Source organism: Podarcis liolepis (assembly GCF_965112155.1).
Source record: "Podarcis liolepis genome assembly, chromosome: 8".
Classification (NCBI taxonomy): Eukaryota; Metazoa; Chordata; class Lepidosauria; order Squamata; family Lacertidae; genus Podarcis; species Podarcis liolepis.
In genome coordinates, this window is record NC_139560.1 from 84426785 (window position 1) to 84441350 (window position 14566).

Consider the following 14566-nt stretch of genomic DNA (forward strand, 5'->3'; position numbering starts at 1 on the left):
GCTGGGAAGCTGTATTATTTGAAAAAACAGGTCCAATTAATCATCTTGGATGTGTGTATTGCTGTGATTTTTTAATTTTTTATTTTTTGCAATGAGCTCCAAGTCTTTTGTGAAATGTGAGTTTTGTTCTTCCACAGCCTACGAGCAATCTGTGCAAAGCACTTGGCTTGGACATTCATTAAGCAATTTGTCATCCCGAGAAAAGCAGCGCTTGCAGGCAATATCCTCACCAAATCTGTGCCTCGTGGCGGCTGCATTGAGCATCTTTTGTGTTTCTCTGGAGTCTGCACTCAGCACAGGTGCCACCTGCAGGAGATATCCTAGAATTAGCAACAGCATTACTGAAGCCTTTGGCACAGAAAGTGAATATTTTATTATCTTCAGTTGCTTCCATATTAGCCCCTTTCTCTGAAAGTAATCTTTTTTTTAAAAAAGAAAGAAAGAAAAATAGCAAGTAATGAGCCTACTGCCAGGGCCTAGGAAATGCCTGCTTTGTGATGCAGTTAGCAGACTTAGGGAAGCCAAAGCAGTTTCAGGATCCTGAGCAGGTCGTTTGAGAGAGTTTAACCCTTTCTCCCCAAGCCCATGGTTCACCCTCTCCCTGAGCTGCCTCTACACTGGTGCAATCACGGGCTTCCCTTGAAATGCAAATATGCAGCTCCACATGTAGTCCTGTGGACACACGCCTGGGAATCAGCCCCCTTGAACATGGTGGAGTTTAGGCTGTGTCCACAGCAGGGTGTAATTGCATACCTGGGCTGTTTCCATGTGTGCATTCCTGCATCTTTGTCCACATGTGAATGCTTTGAAGTTTATCTAGGCTACTGGATGACACACTGCGCTGCCCCTCCACTCAATCACTGCTTCCCTGCTCACCATAGCATCCAGAAACCTGAGCTCTGTTGTGGATATGCACCTTAAAAATATATATACTACTATTGAAACGTTTCTCAAAATACTCATATCACCACCTAAACGAGTTTGCTAATCATTGGATATCCCTACTTCTGCTTGTTGTGATTTCTCAGTGTGATTAGTATTGTGATATTGTGAATATTGTGATTAATATTTTGACGAGCAAAACTGGTCTTGCTGGGCTGTTAGCAGGAAACCTTGATTCAAGGGTCTTTTGAGATGGGGGTCCCTTTCTGCCTCCTGCTGCATCTGCCTTGTTACACTCAGATCTGGAGTAGGGGAGCTCCTCTTCCTGGGTCGGGTGCATCCCTAACTGTGCTGGTCCCGTGGGTTACCCGAGAGGCGAGGTCCAAGTCTGGTCCATGGTCAAAGATGCAACATGGAGGCAGACCGTAGTAGATGAAGCTGGGTGCAGGGCAGGGAGTCGGGTGAAGTCAGGAACAGGCATGCAAGCAAGGAGCCAGGGCGGGTCAGGAGCTCAGGCAGGAAAGCAGGACAGGGTTCAGGCAGGAACTAACAACCAACAATGTTGCTCCCGCAACTTGGGACTGGGGCTGGCCGGCTTTTATCTGCCCCGAGGCATAGGGCGGCCCTGATCCTCAGGTAACTCGCCTCTCCTGGCCTGGAGGCGAGTACTCCTCCTGCGGGAACTTAGTTCCCTCCACCTCTCTGCCCTGAGCCTCTGCAGCTCAGGAGAGGCTGGAGGGTCACCGGACCCAGAGGCAACCTCAGCTTCCTCTAACGGGGCTGAGAGTGGAGCACCTGCAGGCAATGGGTCCTCCATCACCTCAGGGGCCAGAGCAGACTCAGCTGATGCCTGCACCTGAGGATCCAGCACAGGTGAGGACCCTTCAGGCTCATGCCCCAGCCCTGGCTCAGCTGGTTCTGGAGGCGGGGAATCCTGTGCAGGCTGGGATCCCTCAGGTTCAGCATCCGAGTCTGAATCCCAGGCCATCACACTATCTCTAACGAGGCCACAGCATTTTGAAAGCTCTGAACACAACATTCTAGCTTCGTCACAGCTGAAGGAGTTACAATCTGAAAACCCCTCCCTTTATGCTCCAGTATATGTGGAATGTCCTTTTTGCCTCAGAATGTAATGCTAGGAGAATGGCCAGTGTGAGGCAATCCCCACAACCTTCTCCCTGTTCCAGAATCCCTATTCCACAATCTAGAATTTTCTCTAGCTCCCCCACAACTGTTCCATTGCAGGGTAAGTAGACTAGACTGCATCCTGCATTAACAAGGCCATTAACCATCTGCAGAACTGAACCCAGCGGCTGCTGCTGCTGCTGCTGGCAAGTGCCCAGCTGGTTCCTGCAACTCAGTGCGGCAAAGTCAGAGGCAGGTTAAGAGAAGCAGAAATTAGGAGAGGGATAGGAAAGAGGCATGGGAGGAGGCACTGGAGAATGCTGGGGATAGAACACCGAAATGGGCTCTGTGTGTATTTGTGCACTTACAGATTATCCACATAAATAGCAGAAGCTTCCCAGGGGGGGCTGGTGCCCTTTGGCAGGACTGAGAAGGCATCCACACTGCCAGCAGCAGCAGTGACTCTTCTGCAGGAGAGGAGCGTCTAGGCTCTGAAGAGCCCACGCCATGCAGTTGATGGAGGCACTGAATGTAGCAGCCGCCGCCATTCCTTCTCTCCCAGAGTCAGGGCTGGGGGCCCAGAGAGGCCCCTGACAGAGCTGGGGAGGGAGAGTTATGAAGGAAGAGAGGGAAGTGGCCAGGGCAGCGCTGAGCCCAGCGTAGCTTCCCCAGTAGCCAGCCAGAAACCTCTCTTGCCTGGGTGGGTATTTGCACAGCTCCTTCTCTCAGGCAGCCTGGCGGCCCTGCAGGAAGCTGCACCTATGTCTGGGGAAGGAGAGAGAGCCTACATCCCAGATGATTCCGACTTCAGCACTTTCCGGGACCAGTGTGAAAGCCAGGAAGGCTGGAGCAGCCGGTATAACAAGGGAGGAGTGGCAGTGTGGACCCAAATGCAGCAGGAGAGCAAGACTGTCCAGAAAATCAAGGTAAGGGGGTGGCATTCAGCTATGGTTTACTCAGAGTAGACCCATTGGAATCAATGAACATGACATTATTTCCGGAGGCTCTGCTCTGAGTAAAACTTACTTGAATGCCACCCAGGGGCCCCTGCCTGGGCTTGGGAATCATGGGGGGTGATGCGGCACTGCCCACCCCCTTCTGCCCCCTCTGATTTGCCCAGGAGCCTCTTCTCCTGCCCCTGCCCCATGAATGCTGGACTCCAAAACAAAGGTTTGCTCCAAAACAAGCATCCCTCTTGCTGTGCCCAGTTCTCAAATTAATCCAGGCTGCAGAATGTGCAATGCTGCAATTCAGCTAGAATGTTAGAGGTTTCGGAAGATCCTTTGGGCTCTCACATTCAGTGGCATAGCGTGGGTTGTCGGCACCCGGGGCAAGGCAAGTAATTTGCGCCCCCTAACCCGTGGAATCGCGCCCCCTGACCCGTGGATTTGCGCCCCCTAACCCTAACCCCCAGATGTTGCACCCGGTGCGGCCGGGGCCCCCTGCACCCCCCACGCTACCCCACTGCTCACATTCCCTTTTCCTCATCCTCTTCTCCCCTTTCTTTTTTTCTGTGAGGGATCTCTGCTGTTTTAGCCTCCGAGCACATTTTACAGACAGAAATATCCCTGTTCAGGTATCTTGGACATGAATTGAGATAGATCTAGGGGAAGATAAGGCTGTGTTTTTGAGTGTCCTGCCCAGACGTAAGGGAATTGAACACTGTATATGGATTCGATAGCAGATAAAGACACAAGCTTTTGAGTTGTGGTTAGCCCTCAGAAAGAGGCTGATTCAGTTTTCACTCACTGGCTCCACACATCGTTTTCTTGAGCTCACTTATTGACATTGAGGCGCTGCTTATTCCATATCTAAAAGGCCTGGGATCAATACAATGGAACCTGGTTTACTTGTGTACACGAAGATTCTTTATTTAACCAACGGTTAGTTGTGATTTACATGTTTACTAAAAAAAAAAAGTCACACTGTGCTTAGCAGAGTTTATTTATTTTCAATAAGTGTGTCTAGAATTTCTAAGCAGAATGTTCAAAGGGATTCCTGTGACTTTAATGTTTGCATGGCTGAGAGAAAGTTCTGAGATAATGGCTTCTTTTCTCATGCCTTACTGGGCTGGGCAGGCAGGGAGACTGATGGTGAAATCAGTGCTGCTTATTTGTGGAGGTTTTCACACTGTTCACATGATATAATGGTCATAAAAATTCCAGCCTATCAGTGGCGTGTGTGTGCTCCAGAGGGGCCCCATGTACAGACTTTAGAGGGAGCACGAAGCAGGTGCCCCCAGCAGATGCCCCCAGCCTGGCCCAGAGCTTTTCTTCTGGCATTGGAGGAACCAGCACTCACGGAGAGGAGCACTAGGCCGTGCTGTGCCTGGAGGCGCCTGCGTGGGGCGCCTGCTTTGTGCCCACCCAGTGCTGTCAGCTGGCCAGGCTTACCCCCCCCCCCCATGTGGGTGGGCCGGCACCAACTCTCCCGGTCCAGGAATAGCCATAGCTCTCGAACCAGCCACGGTTGATGGAAGGCCCTTCTAGAGGGTATACATGCTTCTGAAGTATTCCTCTGCTGGACTAAATAATTCCTGTGCAGAGACATTTAATCTTCAGACAAGGGAGATTGGGCACCTGGAGGTCTCATTTCCAAACAGTGGAAGCCCCCAGCCCACCCCCCATGTGTGCGTGTATTGCCGGTGGAATAATATGAGCTCTTCTGTACATGAATACCAAGATGAAAATAAGGACAAAAAAGAGAAAAGGCAGTATAAAAAAGGGATAGCTCTTTTCATTCGGCATCTGGCTAGTATTTAATTAAAAATGAGAACAGGATAATGAGCAGCAGATACCATCTTGCTAATCTTAGTCCATTGCATTCATTGAACTAAGCTGAGATAGATGCAGATATATAGATCCATGAAGTACCAACTGCCTGAGGCACTTAATCCTACAGACAGCTTTAGTGACAGGTGTTGTCATGACTTTGGTTACCACTAATCTGAGGTGGATCTAAACATAGGGGGGTAAACGCTATAAATAAGCCAGATCAGAACAAAAGAAAAGATATCTCTATGGGAAATCGCGTTTTAAAATTTCCTGCTCTCTGGCGCCATCTGGTGTTGCATGTTTATAGCACATTCAAATGGCTGTTTCTTTAATAATGTAGCTGAGTCCTCGGTCTCTAGTTCAGGGCGGAAACCACCTGCAGACTTATGAGTTCTGGAATCGTTTCCTCAGGCTGGATCTAGACACATCAAAAAAGTGTTTCAGGAAAACGCATTGTCAACGTCATAAAGGGAAATTACAATGGCGAAAGATGGAACTCCACAGCACCATCTGTTGTCACAGTGTTAAAATGCATATAAAGCGCTTTTTCTTTACTAATGTAGTTGAATGCTCAGTGGCAAGTATCTGATTGCTTCCACCAAATATTGAGTGGAGAATTTCCATATTTCTTTCACTCCCTTTTTGCAGGGTTTCACCACCATGACATCATCCAGTCATGGTCACCTTGTATTCAAAGGCCTATCCATTGAAGCAGAAACTGAACCACTTTTGAGGAGGGCTGACCCCTCGTGGGTCCTTGCTCTGTATATGAAATGCTTTGAACACTCCCAAGCGTCTCAACATTATTCTCTACCTGCAGGATTAATGGGTAGCAGAGGAGTGGGGCCCCGTCAGGACGTTGCCCCCAACCCCCAGTCACTTTCCGAGGGTGTTGTGTGCTGACTATGGAAATTTGCCCCTTTTTGAGCTCCCTGATTGGTGGAGGGAATAGATGGGCTTCTTTGAATGACAACATTTAAACATGTGGAGATGAAGAGAGGGGACGGATGCCCCCCAAATTCCAATGCCTGGATGATGTGTTCAAGATGCAGATCCTCAAGGAGCGGCTGAGGAATTTCCTCTCAGGCCAGCTGCCTCTCTCCTGGAGCATCCTTTGGGATTCTCCGTCTCCTTGGGAACTAGAAGCTCAGAGCTGCATCATGCAAGAAAGACGTTAAGAAAGCCAGGGAGGCCCAGGCCAGGACACTTGCACCACCACCAGACAACCTGAGAGGACTATGTGGCTCTACAGTTTATACTGTTCATTTGTTTTAGTGTTTGAAACTGGTAAACCACCTTGGGTTCCTAATGGGGAAGGTGGTATATAATTGCAGGAAGCAAAGACGTCGGACGCAGGGGCTATTGCATTGCACCTCACAACTGAGAGTAAAACCTTTGGGATTGTGAGAGGTTATATGTTCAACACCAGCAGATGCTAAACGAAATACCGTATTTTTCGCTCTATAAGACACACTTTCCCCCTCCAAAAATTAAGGGGAAATGTGTGTGCGTCTTATGGAGCGAATGCAGGCTCCATGGCTTCACGTTGCTTCCACTGAAGCCAGGAGAGCAAGACTCTCCTGGCTTCAGGGATAGCCGCCCGAAGCCTCTGGAGGCTTCGTGTTGCTTTCACTGAAGCCTGGAGAGTGAGAGGGGTCGGTGCGCACCAATCCCTCTTGCTCTCCTGGCTTTGCTTTGCTGGAGAGGCGCTGCACAGCTTTCCCTCTCTGCGCAGCACCCCTTCAGCGAAGCGGGAGGAGAAAGGGAAGGGGCTCCGTTTCTCCTGCCGCTTCACTGAAGGGGCGCTGCACAGAGAGAGAGAGAAATTTTTTTCCTTGTTCTCCCCCTTTAAAACTAGGTCCGTGTTATGGTCGGGTGTGTCCTATAGAGCGAAAAATACGGTAAACGAAATTCACTTATATTAATAAATCACACAAAATATTCACATAGCTGCCATTTTATTGATTTTGCATAATCTTTAAAGTTTCAGAATCCAGGTGTTCTTGGCACATAATTGACCTCTCCCCAAGTTACCTGCTTCTGTTCCAAATGGACTGCTGCTCCACACATTTGCTTGTGATGGATTGTTTGAGCTAAGCCAACTGAAGAGAAAAGCTTGGTCTAAGTGCACTTGACCTTGTTTTGGGTTAAGGCGTCTCATTACAGAAGACCTGACTAATAACACAGTGATGGAATCTGAAGAGCCACGTGATCCAGCTCTTGCTGGATTTTACCAGCTCAGACTGAAGCTTAGGTAACGCTCAACTCCCTGTATGCAGAAAATTAATGTGTAAAGTAAAAGGAAGGCTGAGTGACACTCACTTTTTGCCCCATTCTTTCCAGGAACAGATCTGTGCTTAAAAGCTCCATCCAAACGTGTTTCTTTTGTTTGTTGCTACTGCTCTGGAGTTTTTCCTGTGAAAACCCGCTCCTTAATAGCCAGTCAGGACAAACATCCATTCAGGTTTTTAGTGGTTTGCTCTGATAGAGCTTTAAAGAGCAGGTTTTTGTGAGGAAAAATCTGGAGCAAATAAAGGAGCTTTAAAGTGCAGACCGGGCCTGGAAAAAAGCAGGGGATGTGAAGTTTAGCTTGTTTTATTACAATTTCCCTCTCACTTGCCCATCCTTTGCCCCACCCCTTGGTAAAATGTTTTGCCTCAGAGTCTGATGACACCGCTGCTGTGCTTGCTAGCAGTTTTTCAGTGCATGATCACACAAATTCCTTGCCACACAGATGCGCATTGTCTGCCGTGATGTGCCTCCAGAGACGCTCTATGATGTTCTACATGACACCAGTTACCGCAAGAAGTGGGACTCCAACATGATTGAGACCCATGACATTGGGCGCCTGACTGTCAACGCGGATGTTGGATATTACTCCTGTGAGCAACCTTGCTTCTTGCACTTGACGGGCATGGAACCCCTGACAGATTATGTGGCTTCCTAGAAGAAAGCACTTCTTGTGCCTCTAAGCTACGTCCCCATCTGTGCCCAGAGGGGCTGCTGGGCTTGGGGCTGGTGTATCTTGAGAATGCCACTGGATTACTCCCCTGCAATCCTAGACCCACTTACCTGAGAGTAATTCAGGACTTCTTTCTGAGTAGCCATGGGTAGCACTGCACTGAAACCCTCCGTCCTGAGCTTCTTGCATCCCCCAAAAGAAAACAAAAAACCCCACAAGGATTTTAAGCTGTAGCTGGATGACCACCTATCAGGGGTGCTGTAACAGTGGATTTCCAGCTGAATGGCTTTCTGAGCAGAATGCCACATTCTGCCATGCACATTAAATAAAATGAATATTTGCTCAACTAAGGTCTGCCCGAAGCATGGCATGCAAACATGGCATTTCTTTTTCTTTTAATGTGGGTTTCTGAATGGGCATTGGGGAAGGAATGGCTGAGATAGAACTAGCAGGGAATACTTTGCTGCTCAGGTCAGGAAAACATTTAGCAAGGACAGGTAGATCCAGGGACACACACGGGAGCTGCTTCATTAATGCTTGGTATTTATATAGTGCTATCAAAACACATCTCTGTAGGCGGCGTTATGTCCCCAGAACAGAATGGGGGTGAACCATGTTCTCTAGGCAACGTCTCTAGTGAGGCATTATTTCCTCCTGGGGTTTTTAATTTCAGTATGTTCTTGCTAACCGTGTTTTTTCTCTTGCAGGGAGGTGCCCAAGCCCTCTGAAGAATAGGGACTTTGTTACCTTGCGCTCCTGGCTGCCCCTTGGCCATGACTACATGATCATCAACTACAGCGTCAAACATCCAGTGAGCCACATGCTCTCAGCTCCTCGCAGCTGATCCTTGGGTGGTGCTTGCGGTCCTGCCTTGCAGTTCAGAATGGGAAGCAGGGATGGGCGTCATCCCTGGCTTGGTACCCTGCTGGCAAGGAAGAGGAAGGGGTACAGAGCAAGGGGTTTCCCCCCACCCCATCCCTTCTCTTCCTTTGCTCATGCAGAGACACAGAATTCCTTCTTCCTCAACCCCCTTCTCTCAGCCAGGCCAGTTTCTCAACCCCCTGGCCTCATTTGTAATCCTTTAAGCCCCATTAAAAGCATGCCTTTACTCAAAGGAAGCTAGGAAGTTGCCTTCTACAGCTCTGTCTGGCTGAGTTGCTGGCAGCAGCTCTATGGGGGTTCAGAGACAGACAGGTCTCTTCCAGACCTACCTGGAATTTGAACCTGGGGCCTCCTGAATACAAAACATGTGTTCTAGCACTGAGCCATGGCCTTACACCAAGTCAAGGGAATCATTTCTAGCTGCCATGCAGCAAGAATATCTCACTCACCTCTTCCTGAGTTGGCCACTGTGGGGAACTGGCAGCCTCTTCAGTGGGGTTGCTGCTGTTGCTTCTCAGCTTGGCTCTCTACCAGTTTCTTCCTTTCCCTCCTTCACTCCCTTCATGGGCGCTGCTCCTACACCTGAGGGCCCTTAGTGCATATGTATCTGTTTCCACAAAGGGCTTATTGTGTGATTCAGTGCCTTCATGAGTTCCCCTTCAAGCAGACACTCATGTGGGTGACTGCATGTATGAACCACTCCTTAGACTATGGGGTCTCTCTGCAGAAGTACCCGCCCCGAAAGGACTGCGTGAGGGCCGTATCCCTGCAGACGGGCTACTTGATCAAGGCAACGGACAAGAGTGGCTGCATTCTTTACTACCTCACCCAAGTAGACCCTCGAGGTGAGCATCTTTACGCCCAGGTTGTGGCTGGGAAAAGACAAAGCCTGAGAGAGAGGGGGAAATTATTCCAGGCAGTGCCCAAGTCAGTGTTGAGGGTTCAGGGCGATAAATAAAGGGGAGATTTCCTAAGGCACAGGTAGGAACCATTTTTGGCAGAGCAGGCCAGATTGCAATCATCTGAGGTTGTTATGACATCACTCACATGTCAAAGCCCTTGGCACCATGTTTCCCGAGTGCCTGGCAGCGAGGTAGTCCGCAGAAGGGGGGCTTTAACCCTGCTCTCTGCAGGGATTGGATGTGTGATCAAATTCCACAAGAAGGACCTGCTCACTCAGCTGATCCTGCGGAACTGAATTCACCACCATCGGTTGAACTTGATTGTGCAGCCAATTCAGCCACGTCTCTACATGCACCATATCTCAGGTGTGGGGTTGGTGGGTGTGCTTTGGGAAGAGGAGCCTTGCAGGATAGCAAAGGGTAGCCAAAGGACCCACAGCGATGGGTGACGCACCTGTCCCATGGGGCACAATAGACTGGGCTCTTCTCTGTGTAGGAATGGTGGGAAAATACAGCAGTTATCATGGCAGAGATATTTGTGTGCAACAGCTTTTGGTAACGAGTGGATCTGGTTTGCTCTTAGGTTCATTACCAAAGTGGGTGGTGAATAAAGCGTCTCAGTACGTGGCACCAAAGGTAAGTTGGAGTTGTGTGGGCACATCCATGTGGCAGGATGGCCATGACTGAAGAAAGTTGCTAAGCAGGCTTGGGGGGGGGGATAACTGTCTATATTGGCACACTTGTAGGAATGTTCAGGGATGCAGGAGAGGATATATTGGCTGATAATAGCCTTTCCAGCTTGTGTTAACAAGTTCACAATTTAGCAGAGAAACATTCCCCTTTTAAACTCAGCGGATGCGTTTGCTCAGATTCACTAAAGCCTCTATAATAACTGTTCTGGTATTTTCCCCTTATTCCCTCATAAAAGAGAAGACACAACACAATCTTCTATAAAAGCATAAAAAGAGTTTACTCACATTCTGTTCACAATCGGATCCCAGAAGGCAGACTTATCTTAGAAAAGTAACATACACCTGGAAACTATCTCATAAGAAGACAGTCCCTTTGTCCTCTCTTGGCTAGAAGCCAAGAGAGCATCTTTGGCTAAGTAGATATTGCTTCTTCAATGCATGTAGTCAAAAAGAGAGATGGCTGCCTTGCCCTATGCTTTTGTTGTTACATGCACAGGTGAGGCCACGCCCACCTCTAGTCACATGCAGAGGAAGTCTATCCCAGCCCAGAAGGAAACAGGAAGTTTACCTGCTGGCTGGACAAACATTCCTCCCCATGTGTAAACATGTTCACTCTAGGAATGTTGTACCTGACTGCTCTTGTGTTTCACATCCCACAACACTGTCAAAAAGTGTAGCTCTGCACAGCTAGAATATGGAAGAGCTGTGCTCTTCAGTTTTTAGGCCAGCTGCTCCCAAACAAGGGTGGCCCAGGATGTTTTGCCACTTAAGGCAAACCCCCCTCCCCCCACACACACACCATGGCCACTCCCTGCCATTGCCATAGGCCCATCACCACCTCCTCCTCTGCAGGCACCCCCCACTGCCACTCCCATCGCGGTGCAAGTGTGGTGGAGCCCATGGCAGCATCATGCTCACAGAAGAGGCAGAGGCAGTGTGGCGGCGGGGGTGGTGGTGGTGCGCTTATGGAAAATGTGATGCAGCTGTGGAGGAGGAGGCAGCAAGAAGCATGTTTCTCAGGCTTAGATCTGCTGCCCAAGGCCACCTCCTTACCTCACCTCATGGGCATGCCAGCCCTTCATCCAAAAAACTGTTTGCTTGAGGACATTAGGGAGACTCAAAAGAACTGCTAGTGTGCCCCAATAAAGGAATTAAATAACTGGCAGCTCTTAGGAGGAGCATGGAGATTTCTTCTATCAGCCTCCTCCGAGGGCAGGAAATTCTGCCATGACTTAATTCTATTTTATTTTTATTTTATATAGTCATACCTCTTGTTATGTTTGCTTCATGATACATTTTTTCAGGTTGCGTCCCACGGTGACCCGGAAGTACTGGAAAGGGTTACTTCCGGGTTTCACCACTTGCGCAGGCGCAGGCGCACAAAATGACGTCACGTGCATGGGCAGAAATGGCAAACTGTGACCCGCAGACACGGGTTGCATTCCTTTCAGGTTGTGGATCGGGGCTCCAGAACGGATCCTGTTCACAACCAGAGGTACCAAGGTACTGTGATCTTTTTATGTGAACCGCCCTGAGACCTCCAGGTATAGGGCGGTATATTAATAATAATAATAATAATAATAATTAATTACTATATGAACCAAAGAGACCTGATGCTCACAGAGGTCATCTACTGTATCTCTGTCTCAGCCCTGAGCCTGCTGCCTCTGTTTGCTCATGTAAAAGTTGGTCTTTGCTTTCAGTTCAGAAACACAATGTGCGTCAGCAACCAGATTTTTGGCTAGTACCAACTTACTCTCCTTTTACAGGCTATGAAGACGATCTATAAGGCAGGGCTGAAGTACCCAGAGTGGAAACGGAAGCATGACCCTGGCTTTAAGCCTTGGTTGTACCCAGAACAGAACACATTGCCCAGCATTAGCCTAGCTGAGCTCTCCCTGCAGCATTCTGACTCCTTGGAGAACATCGACGAGAGCGGTCTGTCTGAAGCCAAGATGAGCCTCAGTGATGACGAGGCCTGAGGCCAGGATCTGGATGCACAGCTCATCGCCGTCCTGTGGGCTGGATGAGGCCTTCCACCATCCAGAACACAGCAGCTCTCACAGAGCCTCCCAGCGCCCCCCACCCCCACCCAACAGAACACAAAGCTCCCTGCCCTCCAACTCCCCACTTTCCAAGAGACACGGACACACCAGGGGCGTCGTTCAGCACTACTTTTCAAGAAGCGCATATATGACCAGTGGCCACAGTTTGCTCTTGTCTCCTTCGCTGTTTGTGAATCTTGTTGGGAAGCACCACAATTGTGCATGGGATGATGGTTTTCAGGTGGCCATGACAGGTCCACAGAATCTCAGTGTGCAGGAATGGACACCACAGGACCAACGACCTGAGGTATCCTTTCTGCACAGACTGAAGTGCAGAGTATCATTGTGGATCTGCCAAGAGCTCGGTGGGGGTGGGGTTCTCTCACTTGCTGCTTTGCATTCTAGCCTTTGAGAGCCGTTTGGTGGCACTCGGGGGACAATCCCGCTAGCAGTGTCCTGGACTATTCACTGAAAGTTGACATTACGTATTGTAAGTGTGGATTGCGGCACCCTGCCCTCAGGCGGCACAGGACCCAGGATGGCTGGGAGGTGGCCTTCACACATAATGCTAAGCCACAGATGCCAATGGGATAACTTGGGCCTGGTACACTGTAAGTGGATTGGGGCCCCTGCATTCCTCCCTCTGTAATCTATTAGCAAAAGCTGCTAGTTATGCACATATATTAATTTAGCCTGGCCTAACTCACAGGGCTGTTGCGAATGGGAAGGGCAGGGTAGATCTACATGACCATGAACTCTTGGAAGGAAAAGTCAGATACAAATACATAATGCCATTCACAGATTGTGTAAAGGAAAACAAACCTGTACAATCCCAGAAAAGCAGCCCCCCTTGTTTTAAATACAACATTTTATAATTCTGTTACCTACTGCAAGATACGAAAATAATAATAATAATAAAAAGTTGGCCAACCCTGACAAATCGATAAACAACAACAAGGAAAAAATATTGTAAGTATGTGCAGTTTCAAACTTTGCTGTCTGAACTACGAACTCTCAGCTGAGGCCACCTCACAGGGCTGTTGTAAAGATAAAAAATGGAGAAAGGAAGACAATTATACTCCTTGAGATCCCAGCAATTAAAGCATGATACAAACAAAAGATAAAAAGGTAAAGGTAAAGGACCCCTGGACAGTTAAGTCCAGTCAAAAGCGACTACAGTGGTACCTCGGGTTAAGAACTTAATTTGTTCTGGAGGTCTGTTCTTCACCTGAAACTGTTCTTAACCTGAAGCACCACTTTAGCTAATGGGGCCTCCTGCTGCCGCTGTGCTGCCGCCGCACAATTTCTGTTCTCATCCTGAAGCAAAGTTCTTAACCTGAGGTACTATTTCTGGGTTAGTGGAGTCTGTAACCTGAAGCATATGTAACCTGAAGCGTTTGTAACCCGAGGTACCACTGTATGCGGTGTGGCGCTCATCTCACTTTTCAGGCCAAGGGAGCCAGCATTTGTCCATAGACAGCTTTTCCGGGTCATGTGGCCAGCATGACTAAACCGCTTCTGGTGCAATGGGACACCGTGATGGAAGCCAGAGTGCATGGAAATGCCTTTTACCTTCCCACCGCACTGGTATGTATTTATCTACTTGAACTGGTGTGCTTTCGAACTGCTAGGTTGGCAGAATCTGGGGCTGAGCACCAATCTGCAAGCCCAAGAGGCTTGGTGGTTTGGACCACAGCGCCACCCACTCCATGATACATACAACAGCAAGAAGCAACACTCTCAGCATGTGCAGTTTAACAGCTCTCAGCCAAACACACACAAGTCAACCTTTTGTCAACCTTGATAAGCAAAGCTTGTGTTAAAAGTAGGAATTTTAACTTGCTGCTTCTGTAAAGTGCTATAAGGTGGAATGTGACACATGAACAACACAGGAACATAGGGAGCTGCTTTGTAGTGAGTCAGACCATGGGTCCATTTTGCTCAGTATTGTCTGCACTGACTGGCAGCCGCTTTCCGGGGTTTCAGGCACGAGCTTCTCCCAGCCCTACCTGCAGATGCCATTGGGAATTGAAACACAGACCTTCTGCTTGCAAGGTGGAGGATCTACCACTTTCCTAAGGGGGGTGAGAGAGAGAGAGAGAAGGGGGAAAGAGATCAGAAAGGTAGCACAACTCCAGCTGACTGAACGGCACTGGAGAAGTAAGTCACCACCAGGGCCACGAACAGTGGTGGCGAAGAAGGCTTTCATGCAACCTCCTCCCACACTGGCTGAGAAACATGGTCATGACTCACCAGTCTTGTAAGTAGCAAATCAGAACTGGATTTCTAGACTCAGAAACAA

General features: G+C 48.9%; 1 protein-coding gene across 4 annotated transcripts; it reads left to right on the plus strand.

Moving 5' to 3' along the window:
• Positions 1-2010: 2010 nt before the first annotated feature.
• On the plus strand, positions 2011-12431 carry LOC310714288 (START domain-containing protein 10-like). 4 transcript variants are annotated; one of them, XM_083519633.1, is made up of 7 exons: positions 2011-2128; positions 2737-2933; positions 7516-7663; positions 8451-8554; positions 9353-9470; positions 10111-10163; positions 11989-12431. In XM_083519633.1, the coding sequence occupies exons 1-7, from the start codon at positions 2026-2028 to the stop codon at positions 12199-12201; spliced, it is 936 nt and encodes a 311-aa protein (XP_083375759.1). In that variant the 5' UTR covers positions 2011-2025; the 3' UTR covers positions 12202-12431. The 4 variants fall into 4 exon arrangements, with proteins under 4 accessions (XP_083375759.1, XP_083375760.1, XP_083375761.1 ...); XM_083519634.1 differs by lacking the exon at positions 2011-2128 and adding an exon at positions 2137-2263; XM_083519635.1 differs by lacking the exon at positions 2011-2128 and adding an exon at positions 2138-2263 and having other exon boundaries at positions 2741-2933.
• The last annotated feature ends 2135 nt before the right edge of the window (positions 12432-14566 follow it).